This window comes from Amia ocellicauda, chromosome 12, assembly GCF_036373705.1.
Source record: "Amia ocellicauda isolate fAmiCal2 chromosome 12, fAmiCal2.hap1, whole genome shotgun sequence".
Lineage (NCBI taxonomy): Eukaryota > Metazoa > Chordata > Actinopteri > Amiiformes > Amiidae > Amia > Amia ocellicauda.
Genome location: NC_089861.1, coordinates 10,247,481 through 10,265,938, shown reverse-complemented (window position 1 = coordinate 10,265,938; position 18,458 = coordinate 10,247,481). Strand labels below are relative to the sequence as shown.

The 18,458-nt window shown below is 41.6% G+C and overlaps 1 protein-coding gene across 1 annotated transcript in view; it reads left to right on the top strand.

Moving 5' to 3' along the window:
• The first annotated feature begins 1,263 nt into the window (after positions 1–1,263).
• adisspb (adipose secreted signaling protein b) overlaps positions 1,264–18,458 on the top strand; it is a 32,018-nt gene continuing 14,823 nt past the window's right edge. The window contains exons 1-3 of the mRNA XM_066718310.1: positions 1,264–1,366; positions 11,371–11,466; positions 17,070–17,203. Of these exons, the coding sequence (XP_066574407.1) occupies positions 11,448–11,466; positions 17,070–17,203 (153 nt within the window). The 5' untranslated portion in view covers positions 1,264–1,366; positions 11,371–11,447. The remainder of the gene's footprint in view (positions 1,367–11,370; positions 11,467–17,069; positions 17,204–18,458) is intronic.

Below are 18,458 nucleotides of genomic sequence, written 5' to 3'. Positions count from 1 at the left end.
ACAATGTTGTGGTTGTAAACTACTGAATTTCCTATACTGAACCAATTGAGCATTACTTCCAGGATGTGAACAGAGGTAATTTACAGACACCTACAACACCTGCAGCACTGTGGGTGTCCAGGGTTGTACACCCATGTTCTTACAGTTTAAATTTAAGCAAACGCTGAAATATACTGTTTTAACTACCATGTCTGAACTACCTTGACATTTCAAAGGAAACAAATCATAAAACGACAGCGGGAGTTGCCACTCATTGCAATTATGGTTATAAAGTTTACAGGCAGGTCAGAGCTGTTGAACGCTAAGTCAGATAATTTCCATTCTTTAAAGCAGTTAACATCCTACCCTCAGTTTGTGGAATTATTTAGGCTGTTGCCAGAGCTGGACATTTGACTCAAAATGGGGTCATATTATTTTATGCTAGATATATAGCAATACCTCATTTACATTTCGTATCATCGGCAGGCCTGTGTTCTGCAGGGAAACTAGAAAGAGGTGCATCTCTGTCACTGGTCTGTGTGGTACTCCACCAATTAGCCCTCTCCAAGTTGACGTTTTTCCCCTTTACAAATTCAGAGATTTTACATCAGCCACTTCCTAATCACAAATCTTATTTGGGTTAGAGGTATACAATGTTTCTGGAAATGTAAAACAATATCAATGAGATCTAGGTAAGCATTATGTGGACTGGATGTTTCTTTTTCAAACAAATCCATAACACTACAAGTACAAGTTTGTCGCACTCAAACTGGTGTAAGGTGGACCTTTGTAGTAATAACAGTATAATCCCACAGTCCTGTGTGGTTGGGGTTATAATACTTTAAAAGCCAACTCAGTTTTAAAGCTGTTTTGAATATTTGGCATTGAAACAGTCCCTGTCCATGGAAAACACAGTTAATAACATGTAGGTTATGCGAGAGTAAAGACAAGATGACAGGTTTTGAAGTGCAAAGCTGTGCAATTCCTGTTTTTGGACGCTGTGTGTATGTGGTTGTGTGTGAGAGAGAGAGAGAGAGAGAGAGAGAGAGAGAGAGAGAGAGAGAGAGAGAGATGTCACGTTCGTGTAGAGCAGATTTCCGCAGGTCTGCGCGGCTTTGCGCTTCTCCACCAATGGAATCGCTGGGATTCTGCAGATCTGCACAGAACTGCGCGGATCTGCGCTACAAGAACGGCACCACAGAGCGGCTGCGCCAGTGTGCAGGGGGCGGGGTTACGGACTTCCGCGTCCAGCAGAGCGGCGCTGTGATTGGTGGGCGAGGCAGCGTGGGGCCGCGGCGGCGCACTGTGCGGAGAGCCCGGGCTCCCAGTCTGCACTCCGTCACAGAGCGGCAGTGCGCGGCTTGCCCTCAAACAACTGTTTTGCCAGGTAAGTGGCGGATACCTTCCCTGTCGTTGCCTTTTTAAGCGTTGGTTGAGCGGTGCAAAATACATAAATGAAGTTCAATAATCCGCGAAGTGGATTATCTACCTCTGTAGCTGTGCTGTGAGCAGCTGTGTCGCTTGTGCATGCATATTCACTTCAGGAAATATTACTGATACGCTGTGTTTTAAAGACATTGCACGGTAGGAGAAGCAGAACAGCCGAATACAGCAGGCTTGCACATTACCTGCGTTTCACAAAGCACGACAAGCCAGCAAGAAGTACTGAGGTGTGGTAATAAAGCTACAAGTGTCCTTCCACGAAGTAGTAAATCCCCTTGCCTGCCACAGCCCGCTGCTTACAGTATTACATGCATTTTTCAGCAGCTTTGCTTCAGAGCTTCCAGTTCCAGCCAGTGCATACAATAATAAATCAAATATTTCATAGGGCAATCCGAAAATACACACACAGAGCAATAAGCATAATTACTGTACTGTTATTATTGCTGCTACTTTTCTCAGTAAACACTGCCAACCTCGTTTTTCTTAGCATGTATTCCTTGCCATAATGCGTCCTGCGTGTCCTGCTGCCAGTGGGAATCACGATTTTCACCTTGGCATACTGTAACAAAGACTGCAATTTGTTTTGTGACAGCCACGTTAGTTTAAAGCAGCAAAAACAATGTGGAGCTTGAAGCTACAGTGTATGTACTGGGGTCTTTTTTAGTTTTTTCCTTACGGGAGCAAGTGAACAGTACATTTATGGTCTGTATGAGATCTCATGCATCGAGATCATGCATCGTTGGATGTGTATTTTATCAAAATCTTGACTGAAAGTGTCATGGATACAGACTGGTCTGTAAGATATGGCTTTATTTAATAACTCTATCCTGTTTCAGTAAGTCTTAAACTTGACAACAGACTGACAAGCTGGATTTAGCTTGAAAAAGCATCTGCTTCAGCACATTTGTAGTGCATTAAAACGCTGCAGGTTTTGGAACCATGTTTTTGATATCAATTTAAAATGCATTGAGTGCAATACTATGTAAATAAAGAACTAACCAACAACCCATGAGAATCCTTTGCTGGAGTCATCTGTAGCCACAATATGGAAACGCCTGTTTAAATTCCACCTCAATATTGAAAACTCTTCTCAATGTATGGTTGAAGGTAGATGACTTTTCTTAAATCAGGTGTATTAGCCAGTTCAATCTATTTCTCTGTGAGGCCAATCAACTGTGTAGACTGTGGCTCCTCCTGTGATCTCTCTATGTAAACTGAAAGACTTATATTGATCACTATGACATTTGACATTTGTTTTCAGCTATTTGGTCTCTTCAGACAGCCCATCCATGTTAGAGGACAGAAGATCACAAGTCCAGCTTAAGAGCAGGCACAATTCAGAAGGAAAAAAGCTTGCACTTGTGTTGCAAGCTACTGTGTCCGTGTAGCAGACTCTGCATTCCTGTAAGAATCGGTGAGGTCTGGGGTTGATAATGCTGCAAAGATCCAGATGACTTATTTGGAACCTTTCTTGTGTATTCACACACGATATTAATAGGCTGGGGATGATTCGGTTCATATTTGGAAGCGTGAACTTCTCATCTGGCAAGTTGTTTATTTTCTCAGGCTTATCAAAGCAAACAGACTAGTGCTTAACTACGGGGCAGACACTTGGGCGTTGAGAGATCGAGTTTGAGAGAACATATTGTAGGAGGAAAATCTGCATGAAGGCTGATGTTCTGTCTGTCATTTTCAACTTGGTGTAACATCTTTCCTATTTCTGCTGTAATTTTTAGAGTAATGTATTTTCTAATGTAAATTAGCCTAGTAATTCTCATTTCATTTGCAGCGGGAACTCTACTGGGTATATATATTGATTTAACTTTTTCAGCTTCACTTTGGATAGACTTATCAGGCTGGCACATATCTTCACTCCACACCTACTTGGATAACCCTCCCAAACTCTGTTGGAGTATTTCAGTGACTTTATAAGGCTGTACATCTACTATTTTATTATGTAATATCGTTGGATCTATAACCAAATGTGCATCTCTGTGTTTTTATTGGATCACATGATTGGGTTCCTCCCTGTTATGTCTTCTATGTTATTTGGCACAGTTTCCTCAACAAGAAGCTGAGGTGCATTTGAAAAATCCCTTTTGCCAAATATTTTAAATAAACCTGACTGCTGATGTGATGATTTTCTTAAGGGGAAGCCAAGAAAGTCCTGAAAAATGCTTTGATGGATCTACAAGTGCTGCAAATGTAGTGGCAAAAATGTGGCGTTGATGTCACAGTGATCTTTTGCAAATGGGGAAAGTGGCTGATGGAGAAAGGCTATGCTTTTTAAAGTGACCTGTACATCATGATTACTTTCCAGTGAGGACAAGAGCCTGCACACCTTTTCACGAGTGCCGGCAGCTCAAACCATTATCCAAGATTGTATACAAAATAGTATAGGAACAAACATAATGGGTCTAACCTCCCACTGCCTGTAATGGATTACCACAACAGTCGTGTTATTTATGCTTGCGAAGGCACCGTTCCTGCACTGCTGATTGTGACATTGTGGACGGCAGTATAACTGATTTATATTTGTCAGATTGCAAATGCTTTGTACTTCAAATGAGCTAATGAATGCAAGAGGCCAGTTGTTCTTCGGTAATGCACTTGTATCAGACGGCTTGCCCAGCAGAGTGTGGCTGAAGTGCATGTGCAACAGCTGTCTGGCAGCCTCTTCAAGTCCTGATGGAGGGTCTGTGAATGCCTCTATTGAGGCCTCTTCACACAGGGGGAAGTGCTGCTGTTGCTGCTGAGTCTGTGTGCTTGTTTGATGTGAAAGAGGCAGCGATCAGGAGAAATACTGCTCTCTCTGGGGGTACCGTGCTCCTGTCATGGTGTGACTGGCCCACAAAGGGTTTGTGTGATCCTTCTCTGCATGTTCTCAGGGTATGTTTATTGCATAATTAAGATGCAAATTGACTTTGACAGGATATGTCAACCCCAACTTCCTGATGCTGCCTGCTATGTGAGGCAAAGTGATGTTCCCACACAGATCTCACACCCTTTGTTGAGCCAGTTAAAACCTAGCTGCTGCTGATTGTCCAAATAGTGGATGTAGATGGGTGGGGTGGTGTCACGGCCTAAAGTCCTAAATGCTGTCCTAGGACTGATCTATCTGTCAATATGAACTCAAACCATGCCCCCAGAGACTCGAGTCAAACTGTACTGTTTCAAAGCAAACGCTACTTCTCGGCAATGCAAGAGAACCAAAAATAGACAAACGGTTGGGCTATTTTCTATAATTTGATAAAATTTCACTTTGTCATATCTATCCAGCCATATGTCCTCAAATTTACTGATTCATTTTGCTATCTCACATCTTCATAGAAAAAAGTATTAGGTAATCATGAAAACAGTTAATGTGTAACTGGTTTGTTTTTTCTTTCCCGGCTTGCATTTCGTCACAAGTTTAGGCCTCCTTGTCAGCTACATATGTTAACATGCTTGGGCCTCCTAAAACCTCAACTGTGAACACGGTCAGAAAAAAGCAGAACTAAATATGAGGCAGCCCAGGGCCCACCTAGTAAGTGTGAACAGGGTCCTAGTGTGAAAATCTTGAAGGAAAAGTATTCTGCTTGTTTCTCAGTCTGGGACATCTGGCCAATTTACAACTGCCAAGAACTCTAGGCAGAGCATTTTTCTCACACCCAAAAATATTGATTGATCATATCATTGTGCTACGTCTGCTAATAAATAAATAATAATAATAATTGTGCTGCTTTTGAGTGTGAGACTGTCAGTGTTCAGTGCGCCCACAAAAAAAAGTCTTGGTGGAAGAATATGTGGTGAGAGCTTTTGGCAATTCCCGACGCTTGACATTTCTGTGGCATTTGATACCTGTTCCCACTGATCCTGCCTTTGAATCTGAATAAATTGTTAAAATACATAGCCTTTAAACGTTTTGATGTTGAATTCATGAATATGAGTGTCCCAGAGAAGCATTATCTTTTTGTTTCAGTTGTTTCTCCGGGAAATGCATTTCTGATAAACAAATGAAAAATAACGGTATTGCATAAAAGCTAAATAAAAAAAGCATGGTTCAGATAATGAGGATTAAGTTTAGAGTGGTTCCAAAAGTGGTGTAAGGTGATCAGACCCATTGGATCTGGTTACATTTCTGGTTGCTCTATTTGCAACCAGTTGCACTTGGAATAACAGGAACACATGAGCACCAGAGAACAGCATCTTTTCATGAATCAAACATAATATTTATTTATTTTTTTCATCTGAGAAATATCACTAGATCTCATAAGTTATCTGATTTAAAGATCACACCCAGATTTATCATTAAAGGCTTTGGCCCAGAGAGACCTCTGTGCAAATGCCCATGGAATGAAGTAATCTTGTAGTATTTATATGTTGATAAAGAAAATAATGACATCGGTTTTATCTGAATTCAAGATCAAAACTTTTTTGGCGTCCGTAACTTTTAGCTAGGACTACAAGTGTCATTTGATTTGAAAGAAAAATGTAGCAAAGCACCATTAGTATGCCAAATATATATATATATATATATATATATATATATATATATATATTTTTTTTTTAAGAAAATGAAAATTGGTCCAACATCAGAATGTGCAGAACTGCAATTAGAATAGAAAAGTTTTTCATTTGTAACATGTAACCTTTTTAAAAAATAACATTTAAACAAGGACACAACCATAACCAGTAAGTCCAAAATCTTTTAAATACATTTAAATGGCACTTACTGATTAATTGATTAAAATGCTGCACTGAAATTATGGAATTTCAAAAAGCACATCTTTTTCTACCTTGCTAAGGCCAGTTTCAGTACTGGGACCCGGGGCTGTCATGTCTCATATGTGTTGTGTAATTGAAGATGATTAGCTGACTGCCTTCTCAAGAATCTTGGATAGAAAGTGCAGATTAGAGAGAGGCCAAAAGTAAATTAAGATCCAGAGCTGACGTTTTAAGTAATGCTTTAATTTAAGCAACCTTGAAAGGTCTACTCTACGAGCAGTTGCAGTTAACAGGGGTTGTTTGGATAATATTTAAAACCTGATCATTGTGAGAGAATGTCTTTAAACCGTTTAGTCGGGATGAGAGTCCACACACCGGCAGCAGGCATTTTAGCAATCAGGCCAGATGGAGTTTGCAGGTTAACCTGGGAACTGAAGCATAGCTCTTGTTTGATTTAACCAAATAAAATTGGAAGGAATATTGTCGTGGCAGTCAGGGCCCTTGACTGCGGCTCCACTCAGATCCTCCCTAGTACCCTCCCAACTGCTGAGCCAGGGAAGCTGTCACACGACCTCTTTATCTCCACCGAGAGATGCTCAGGTAGCGCTGTGGTTTCTCACAACGCACTTCATTTCCTCACTGACTCTCCTGTTAATAACCCATTGTGTTTTCTGCCAAGCAACTAGTTTTTCCGTCTTTTTCCTCCTGAAGCTGCTGCTGCAATGAATCGCTGCAGTTAGAGATAAGAAGGAATGCTTAGGTTTCTCTCTCTCTCTCTCTCTCTCTCTCTCTCTCTCTCTCTCTCTCTCTCACATGTAAATATTCCCTTCTGGGCCTAACTTGGGTATATCATACTCTGCCCAAAGTACTTACAGGAGACTGGAGGTTGGTGATGGATGTGCATCACAATGGTTTTAATGAGAACAGATGCCTTTTCCCGAGCAGTGTGCGCAGGGATCTGAGTGTTGTGCGTCTGCTGTTCCCCCTGCCCTCTGTGTCTGTGGCTCTCCATCCCTGCCTCGATTTAACAGGTGTGACTTTGTTCACCCTGACAACTGTGAGCGCTCTGCAGTCGCACAGTCTCTGGGATGTGTGTTGTGTGTCCAAATGGTCTTTTTTCCTTTATATAACGTGTAAAGCACCTCAGTGCTAGACAAGGGCTACTTAGAGACTCGTCTTTCAAAGGGCTGGAACTAAAGCCCTTACGTCTGTTTCTCTCTCACTCTCTCTTGCCTGTATATTAGGATTCAAGAAAACCGATCCCGATCCAAAAGCTTAACTCTTTACCTCAGGGTGTTTTTATTTTATATTTTTTCGTCTGCATTTATTCTTAATCTTAATGAATAAAATATGAAGTCCTTCAATCCGCACTCGACAAAAAAAAAAAAAGAAAAACAACCAGGCAAAGAAAGAAAGAAAGAAAGAAAGAAAAGTCTGATTAACTCCAAACGATTAAGCCAGCTTGAGAAAATGAAGCCCACGGCATCAGCCCCGCTCAGATAACTGATGATGGATGGAGGGATGAGATCGGAATCTTAAGTGGCTCTCCTTTCATCTCTTCTGCATACTGAGCTCTCCGCAAGCACGGTACAGGAGTTCAAAATGTATACTGTATCCGCATATCTAGTGTGACGTGGGAGTGTTTGGGTGCAGCGGGTTTTACAGCACGACCTAGTAATGAGTAGTAATGTTCGACCATTCCACCTACCACACACACACAATTCCTCATGCTGATGTACACTCCCGTGACCTGTAATAATGTGCAATGATTTACTGCATGCATAATCAACTCTGAGTGAGCTTATTACTGTTTATATATACAGCTACATAAATCCAGTTTAGTTCCTGTCCAACACCTGTATCATCTCCTGGACTGTGGGTGAGCTGGGGGTGGTGGGGGAGTAGAGACGGAATAGGAAGAGAAATGGAAAACAGCTAGAGGTGACCATTAATATATAGTAATGGGTCAATGACATGACGTGCATTTTTTGTGTCCGAAGCCATTATATTCATCAACATCTTTTAAATAAATACATACATAAATACATATATAAAATGATTCTATGATATCTACTTTATATGAAACCAATTTCATTTTATTTAAATACATTTTTTTTTTTAGTTTTGGTGTTCCAAAACGGTTTCGGGCAAACTGTCCGAACATATACAGTGAGGGGAAAAAAGTATTTGATCCCCTGCTGATTTTGTACGTTTGCCCACTGACAAAGAAATGATCAGTCTATAATTTTAATGGTAGGTGTATTTTAACAGTGAGAGACAGAATAACAACAACAAAAATCCAGAAAATCCAGCATTTCAAAAAAGTTATAAATTGATTTGCATGTTAATGAGGGAAATAAGTATTTGATCCCCTATCAATCAGCAAGATTTCTGGCTCCCAGGTGTCTTTTATACAGGTAACGAGCTGAGATTAGGAGCACTCTCTTAAAGGGACTGCTCCTAATCTCAGCTCGTTACCTGTATAAAAGACACCTGTCCACAGAAGCAATCAATCAGTCAGAATCCAAACTCTCCACCATGGCCAAGACCAAAGAGCTGTCCAAGGTTGTCAGGGACAAGATTGTAGACCTACACAAGGCTGGAATGGGCTACAAGACCATCGCCAAGCAGCTTGGTGAGAAGGTGACAACAGTTGGTGCGATTATTCACAAATGGAAGAAACACAAAATAACTGTCAGTCTCCCTCGGTCTGGGGCTCCATGCAAGATCTCACCTCGTGGAGATTCAATGATCATGAGAACGGTGAGGAATCAGCCCAGAACTACACGGGAGGATCTTGTTAATGATCTCAAGGCAGCTGGGACCATAGTCACCAAGAAAACAATTGGTAACACACTACGCCGTGAAGGACTGAAATCCTGCAGTGCCCGCAAGGTCCCCCTGTTCAAGAAAGCACATGTACAGGCCCGTCTGAAGTTTGCCAATGAACATCTGAATGATTCAGAGGAGAACTAGGTGAAAGTGTTGTGGTCAGATGAGACCAAAATCGAGCTCTTTAGCATCAACTCAACTCGCAGTGTTTGGAGGAGGAGGAATCACCCCAAGAACACCATCCCCACCGTCAAACATGAAGGTGGAAACATTATGCTTTGGGGGTGTTTTTCTGCTAAGGGGACAGGACAACTGCACCGCATCAAAGGGACGATGGACGGGGCCATGTACCGTCAAATCTTGGGTGAGAACCTCCTTCCCTCAGCCAGGGCATTGAAAATGGGTCGTGGATGGGTATTCCAGCATGACAATGACCCAAAACACACAGCCAAGGCAACAAAGGAGTGGCTCAAGAAGAAGCACATTAAGGTCCTGGAGTGGCCTAGCCAGTCTCCAGACCTTAATCCCATAGACAATCTGTGGAGGGAGCTGAAGGTTTGAGTTGCCAAACGTCAGCCTCGAAACCTTAATGACTTGGAGAGGATCTGCAAAGAGGAGTGGGACAAAATCCCTCCTGAGATGTGTGCAAACCTGGTGGCCAACTACAAGAAACGTCTGACCTCTGTGATTGCCAACAAGGGTTTTGCCACCAAGTACTAAGTCGAAGGGGTCAAATACTTATTTCACTCATTAACATGCAAATCAATGTATAACTTTTTTGAAATGTGTTTTTCTGGATTTTGTTGTTGTTATTCTGTCTCTCACTGTTAAAATACACCTACCATTAAAATTATAGACTGATCATTTCTTTGTCAGTGGGCAAACGTACAAAATCAGCAGGGGATCAAATACTTTTTTCCCTCACTGTATGTAGAGATCAAATTTGTAGTAAAAAGGTTATTTTACATGGTAAAATCAAATCTTAAATAGTTTGGCATAATTGAATGTTAAATTGCTTATAAATTATTAAAATTTGTGAAATAGTGCTATGTTAAATGTATTCTATTTAAATAAATAAATAAAATTTAAAATAACCTTTGTCCGAAAAATGCATTTCTCCAAATGTCAAATGACGCAACTCTTAAAAAAAGTTTTTATTTAATATCACTTTAAGAAAACTACAAACAGGATATGATGTCACAAAGAATACCCTAAATGACCCCTGTGCTGCAGTAACAAGATTAACAATTATCTCACAAATATTTGATAATTTGATATTTTTGAGCCATGTTGAGGTTGGGGCAAGTTACCATGTCAGGTGGTATGACCTGTAGAAAACTACATAAAAAAAAATGGTTTTGTAGCAGTTTTTTATATTTTAAAAATGTATATATACACTTTATTTTAAGGCCTAAGCAACTAGTTTTAGATTAGATTTGAGTTTGAAAACATAAAATTTTCATCTCAGAATGTTCCTTACACTTTAATGGAGCAGAAGGTCAAAAATTTCAAAACACGCATTTCTGTTTTTGTGAAAAAAAACTTGGTAGTAGATCAACTATGCAGAAAATTATATTACAGCTTGTCTATTTTCATTTGATAGGTGTCACTTACCTGTATTCCTTATGATGTCCATATAAAAAATGTAATATAAAAAAATATTAAAACTTAGTCTAAGAAATTTAAAACAAGTGAAAATGGGGGTGAGTTAAAAGCCTGAAGAAACCAGAATAAAATGCATGAACTTCTTGTTATTCTGTGATAATCAATTGTTATTGAGCATATGAGGTGGCACAACATCAATTTTCATTGCAACTGCAAAGTTAAGTCATAAATATAGCTTTTAACACCTTATATAATGTATACAAATATTTTTTACAGTTTTAAAAAGTTTTTCTGTCTCCCTATGAAATGTAATAAAATACAAATGTATTTTACATTTTTTTTTTTTTTTTTTTTTGAAAACCTTATTTGTCATTGACCCTTATGCACTTTTAAAATATAATTACCTGTCTCAGTTTAATCAGCTAAAACGTCCTGTATCATTTTTCTACTGAGGCATACCTTCCCACAGTAAGCTGGAGAAGCCAGTACTTTTATTCAAACCACCGAGTTGAATTTAAAGGTTATTTAACGGCATGGCAACTGCTTCGATTCAGTGGGAGTTGAACGGATTGCATTCTGTTCTGCGGGGTGTGTTTGTCTACTGTTCTCTTGAATATCTACAGTTTTTAATCTGCACAAATTGAATATATTTTGCTGTAACACTGGATCTAAACGAGCATTAATACAATCAATAATGTATGCCACTGAGCAGCTCTGTCCCTGCGAGAGAGAGAGGCTGGGTTGTGTGTTACAGTAGCTGTGTTTGATTTCTTTCTCTCCCTCTCTCTCTATCTCTCTCTCTAGGGATCATTGTGCCGAGCCCTGAGATGACATCATACTGACACGCTCAAATCTCTGTCTGTCCTGGACTGTTACTCCACATGGCTACAGCCAAGAAGAGTGAGTCTGTGCCACACTCTATCTCACAGCTATTAAATCCTGCTTAATGTATAATCTCCCCACCATGTGCAATCTAGGGAGGGAAATGAAAATTCTTGGGATTTTTTACTTTCTTATTGGGATTGTGTTATTAAGTGCAGCGCAGCACGAAACGATTAATCCAATGTTCAGAAGGGCATGGTGGTTTCTGGGAAGGGAGAGAACTTTGTTTGATGTGATTGACCCTTGCAAATGAAGAACAGATTTTTATTTGTATTTTATTTTGTTATTAACCAACACTGCTGGCTGAATTGTAGGAAACTGATCCACCTCATGAGGCAGGAGAAGAATTTTCCACATGACTGCAATTATGTCTCTTTTTGTTGAATCAGTTCCCCCTCCTTTCTTCCCACTTCGCTGATTAATTTACACAGACTCTTCCTCGGTTGCATGCTCTACCCCTCCCAGAGATCGCCACCCGAGTTAAGCGCAGTGTGCGGCATGTTTTTTTACAGAGATTATTTCCAACATCAACCTCTTTCCCCTTCCATTTTGGTTTGCAAGACCTTGCACATTATACACTGTGACTTTAACACCACAGAATGGGACGTGATTACAGTTCAGTACAATTGTGTGAGTGCCACTATACCTGTTGATAATGATTTCATTCAGTCTGCAATTACCTTGTAATGCTTTTCCACAAACGCACTTGCCTTTGTGTTCTTCAGTGACAGGCCCTGGAGTGAATGCGAAACAGGCTGTGCTAGTGGGAACATTTCTGTTGTGGCCTATTGTGTCTCCCTAAACTGTTGAGTCTTGCCGTCAGCACACTCCGTTCTGTGCTCTTGCTCTGAACTGCCATCTCTACGATTAGTCAGTCTGTTAAAGACACGGTTTGACCGAGCTGTCAGAGATCTAGAACGTGGTTTTAATTTCAGACACACCTGCAGTTCTTGAATTCTCCTCTGATATAAGTCAAACTACTTCTGCAGAACAGGTTTTTGCAAATTACCAGCATGTGTACTCGGGTGTATTGCTGGATGATATAGAAACATTTAATTTCAGCTTTTAATTGCACAAGATGGTGAGACAAGTGGTGTGTGCGTGTGCATGTGCGTGTGTTTAAATGCACTGTAAACATTAAAGGCCAATCTTGACAAGCTACGCTTGAGGAATCTCAGGAGCTCTGCAGAACTCTGTGGTTCTGGTCTCTGCTCATGTACATGTACTGTGCAAGTAGACGAACACCGCAGCACCGCCATCAATCACACACTCCTCCTGCAGCAGCAGCACACAGCAAAATGTCCTTCCTGGGGTGTGCAGAGCATTTAAATAGGGCAGCAAATGAACCGAAAGCCAGGTACAGGCTCTCTGAGTTAATACACTGACCTGCCAGTGCATGGTACAGAGTCCTTACAGATGACTGTGCAAAAGTTTATTCTATATTTTTATATATTCCAAATTGGCACATTCCGTACACATGAACCTGCTTAACATTGAAGACTTTGTGTCTTGCTGTGTTCATAGGGTTCACCTGCTGCATCCCTGGCTGGAGGGCTCAGAGGACAGGTTCCTGGCTTGCTTTGTTACTCTGCAGCTCTAAAAATAGTATTTCTTCTATAGGAGTTTAGTTTCACGTAGATTTAATCTAGATACAAAGTGACAGTGGAAGTGACAAGTCTCCACGAGTTGTCTCCTCCCAAAGATACGTTCCAAGATCTTTTTTGCAAATAGTTTATTTGAATACTTGTCACTCAAGTCTGAACATCTCTTCTAAGTGTTGACAGAATGTGTTAGCAAAATGGAAACTGTGGAAAAACAAACCAATTAACAAACAGATATTCGTTATGTTATTATTTTTTTGCGAGGGGGGGGGTATGCATTTGAATTGTAACACTATTACTACCAATTGACCCACTGATCTTACCACCGTACGGCTAACATTCATCAGGCATTGGGGTTCAGCACACCGTGAAATTCAAAGCTCTGCCCGAGAGTGTGCCAGATTGCTCTGAGCCGGTTTTCCCATGTGTGGATGAGACAGCATCTTGGGAAAAGAGTCTGCCTGTGTGAGGACGCCTCTCTAGCAGTTCAAACAAACATGAGCATTTCTCAGCAGCGAGCTGCATAAACACAAGAGATGAAGCACTAACCCTTTATCTTCCAACCACTTCAGCTTTCGACTAACTGCTGCTGAATTTTGCCTCTTCTCGTTGGGATAATAATCGGCCTCTATAACTGTTGAACTCCCCGCCTCCTAGTCTGGTGGCCAAGTTCTGTTGATCTGAGATGTTATAAAGGGTAGATCCCGATTGGGATATTAGGAGTGATCCCTGCAGGCTGTTCTCTTCTCTTTTTGTTAACACCCCTGTCTAGTGCTAGTTAAGTCCAGACTTAAAGCAGAAAAATGATTGGTAAGAATTCAGTGAAACCTTTTCCCTGTTTAGTCAAGGTGGGGAGAGAAACCTGTCAAAAAGATTAAAAAGAAACGCAGGTGCATCCGGAACCTCGTATTGTGGCGCATAAAACAAAATCAGTTGTAAAAATAGTACAATACCCATGCATGTTTGTTCCAAATAAGTTTCATCAAACTTGGAAACCGATCAATGTTTTGATCTATTGAACTAATTTAATTTTCAAGATGGGCCCTCTCTGCCAGTGTGAATCAGTGTGTGACATTGTAGGGTTTGCAGTTGGCAGGCTCCAGTACATGTACACAACACCAGGTGCATTGGCATTGATACTTTATACTTTATTTTAATCAACAGTGCATCGACCGAAAGATAGAACGGGAATAAGAACTGCTTCATCGGTACGGTTTGTGTGAGGTTAAAATAAAAACCAACAACCACCAGTGTCAGTGGAAATTGGAAAGGGAGAGCCAACCGCCTCCACTCCATACTTTGTAGCTTCAGCCTGGGACAACCAAAATTATTTTAGAAAGGGTTCCAGGTGTTTTTGTGCATTATTCAATATTGAGAGTTTTGCTTGTGTTTTTGGTCATTGTGAAGAGGGGGTCTTCCTGTATGAGCCAGCTACACCCTTTTCCTCTGCAGCACTGCAGTGCATCTATCAGAAGAGGCTCCAGATGCATTCACTTTCATCGCGGTGACGGATGCTTGGTTACTATGGCATTTAAAGACCTCACTTGATATGCTGGAAGCCCAAGCTGACTTACCAAATTACCTTGCATTTTAAACAACAAAACCTTTGCCCATTTAAGCTGCACTAATTAGAGTCTCAAGCCTTCTTCTGTTTTCCGGCGGCGTGGTTCTGTAGCATTGGACCTTCGGTTTACGCGGCATGACCCCAGCTGGAGAGTTTCTCCCATCTCAGTCTGTGAGGCAGGGCATTATTAGTCAGCACTTTACTGGTACTCTAGACCCTGACTGACATAGCACTGTATCTTTGCTAATTTACATTTCCCCACACACCCCCACATACTACACACAGAGCTGCAAGCACACCATCCATATGCAAACTGTATAGCACAGTACTCCCCCACACGGCAAACAGCCCTGGGCTCCGTACAGAAGCTTCCCTGCTATCTACTCCTCCCGATCAGCAGGGTTCGTCAGTATGTCTTGATAACAAATCGTTATTGATACTGTCTTGAAACGCATATCGCCACGGAATACAATTGCATCTGCCCTATCGATTTGCGTGTCTCCTGCGCCTCGTGTGGTTTGCTGTGCAGGCACTTCCTGTTTTGAGGCGGCCTGTAGTTTGTTGGGTAGTGTGCTGGTGTGGAGCCCATAGCAGCAATGCTTTTTTGATATGGAATTATTATATTGTATATTGTAACAATACTGTAATATAATACAGCTGGGTTTTTACTGGAACAATCCAGGTAAAGTGTCCCTCACCAGAGATTGAACCCACGACTTTGCGCTCAGGAGTCCAGAGCCCAAACTACAGACAAAATGCATAACTCATTGTAATTGGCATGAAGCAGAGGTGAGTAAACTGGTTAGTGCAGCCAGGAATAAAGCCCAACATCAGATAAGTAGTCTGTCTCCTGCTTAAATGAGAAGCTTTGTCTGGGATTTATTATATTATATCATATTATAAATTAATGTACGCTCCAGAGTTTTGCCGCAAGGGGAACATAGCATTTATTTTGTATTCTACAACAGACTGAGTGCTAACTGAATTCTCTTTGTGAAGTCAGAATGGTAAATTGAATTATTTAAACCACCAGGTTTTCAAATCGTAGGCATTTTAAACTGTGGGGGTTAAAATATCCCAGACCACTTGTGATTGGACCCCGGGCAACTGTAGCTTCCAGAAACGGGTGAATGGGTAAACTGATCTGCCTTTGACTGTCTTTTGTTGACTAATTAAGAGCTAACAAGGACCAAACAGAAGAACCTGCTGTAGATAAAGAACTATAGTACACATCACTTTGATGATTGAGCATTGACAGTACGGCCCAATATTTACTAACTAGATAATATTTCTAAGCCATTTAACAATATCAAAACAAAGACATCTGGTTTATTCAGTACAGATGTTTCTTCCAATTAAACAGTTAGTAAGGGCTTATTTTATTCTGACCTGTATGTTACCCTTCTGGGAGTATAATTTGAAGGCAGCCTCCAATGAGCTGTATAAAGGAAGGACTTTATTTATAGTAGAGGGCCAAACTTAAAGCAGCTTCTTAAGAGTGAGATCTTGGTACCGTGCCGATGACAGTGCAAGACAAGAAAGTTGCATTGCCAAATGTAAGTCTGGGGTGTGTGGAGGTCTGTCTTTAGGCCTGTGGATTTATGTTTAGTTTAATCCAAGACTTTGTGTTGTCTTTCAAGTCTGAGACTGAAAAGAGTGCTGCTCACACCTATACTGAGAACAGTGGTGATTTCTTTCCTCCTGGGCCCTTTAGCATGAAGAACACAATCTGGTTGTTGGTCACTGTTAAGAGCACAGGTCCTCTCTTTTTTTTTTACCTCTCTCTCTCTCTCTTCATGGGATCCTCTTCCCTGTGGCTGAGGGAGTGGAGTGCAGTCAGCACTGTGGCTGGCTTGCACTCCATTGCCCCTGACAGCGTCCTCACCTCTTGTCTTGTGGCCGTACACTGATCTGACCACCGGTGCCACACCTGAATGGTAGCTGCAGATCGAATTTCGTCCTGCCAGAGCATTTCTGAAAATTAGCACGCACAGCTGCTCCCTCAGAGACGGAACCACACCAAGCGTGATAGGAGAGCGAGTGTTCAGGGGTACAGCAGTGTAGTAACAATGGCTCTTTTCTCCCGAGTTTGACCATCAGGGTTTATGTAAGAATGTTGCCCACTTGCTGTCCAGCAGTGGATTACACTAATTGGCTTTATCGTTAGAGAACAAGCCCCCCTGCCAGCATGGCAGACAGACACCCAGCAGGAATACTGCGTTGTGATTTGTCACTACGTTTAGTTAATGAGAGGGGAAACAAAAAACAAAACGGAATAACAACGGTTTGTTTGTACATTGCGAGTCTCTGAACAGTGTGTGTACCATATGTCTGTAAAGTGTGTGCATTCCCAACCCAGTGTTGCGCTGTGTATTTTCATTTCCCTGTTTGTATGTGAGTGTTATCTATATCTATATCTAGATCCGGTACAGGCTGACCCTCTTCTGTATTTCCAGGCTCCAAAGTGAAGGCAGGGGGGGTGCGTTTCTCTGAAGAGCCTGCTGCCCCCTCCCATGTTCACTTCGATGAAAAGCTGCATGACTCTGTTGTGATGGTGATCTCAGAGCCTGATGGGAACTTCCTGGTGAAGGTGGGTGTGCCCCGGAGGACTGGGAGGGCTGGCTCCAAAACCTGGAATAAGTAGTAGTGGTGGTGGTTCTCAATATTTATAATTGTTCCAGTGCCAAAAGTGTGTGTGATTCCTTAATTACCCATTACTTATATTCTTACCTGCTCTTGAGATCTTGAGACTCTGGCATTGACCAAATCCCAGCCTTAACCTATCCGCCCACAGCCAGTTGCAACTCCTTTACTTCACTGTGGTTTTGTTTGACGCAGGATTTTTCCTTCTGTAAAGCAAACCTGCCATTTCCTATAGTAATTGTTATTTGCGCTTGGTGGCGATGTTTTGATTTACTGGACCTAAGAAAGATGCTTTCAGTTAAGCTGCACTTATCTGAACCATTTGCCTTCGCAATTCTTGTCCTTGTAATGCATCAACTCTGCTGACAGAAGCAGTGTGATAAATTGCTGTGTGGGGCCACAACTGTGCCTTTAATTTATTACTGACCACTTTTAAATAATAAAAAGCCACGTTTCCACTGCTCGTGTTTAGATGAGTGTGTCTGGTGTTTGAGCAGCAAGGGTGTGTCCTCAGACGATGCTTACTGTGAGAACTTGACACTTTTTCCATGAGGTCCAAAGCCATTAACAGTTAGTCAGCAGGACACGGTAAAGCTGCACTTTAGAAAGTACAAATCCACAAATCTCTTCATCTTCGGTTCACAGCGAAATTACAATTATTCCTCTTCTAATTATTATTGTTCTTGTCATTATTCATTTGACTGGCGCCTATCTGTGTCAACTTACAGTGTGATGTACACCACTGATGATGAACGATTTCTAGGAGGTTACAGGGGTTTATCCAGTGCTGGATACAATGCAAATGAAGCTCACCAAAACGCAGTCTAATATATGCAGACCGGGAGCTGGGAAAGCAGTGGTTTCTCAGCCGTGTTGCTGCTCCCGTCCTGACTGCTCTCCTGCTGTGCTGTGTGTGCCGAGATGCACTGCACTCACTCAGGCTGTGCTGTCATTATGTGGGCGGCAGTTTGGAAGCTGCTGGTTTCCAGGCGGATCAGAGAGAGAGAGAGAGAGAGAGCCAGAGTGAGGGAGCGTTACATCCTAGTCCACACCTACGCGTCGTCTCCAGCTGCTCTCGGTCTTAAATGAGTGGGGGGGTGTTAGTACAAACACATAAAGAACTGGTTAAAAGTTCCTGTAGCAACCACCTGAAAACATCTCGGCAATATTTCCTTTAAGGGACCGAACAAAGTGTCAGCTTA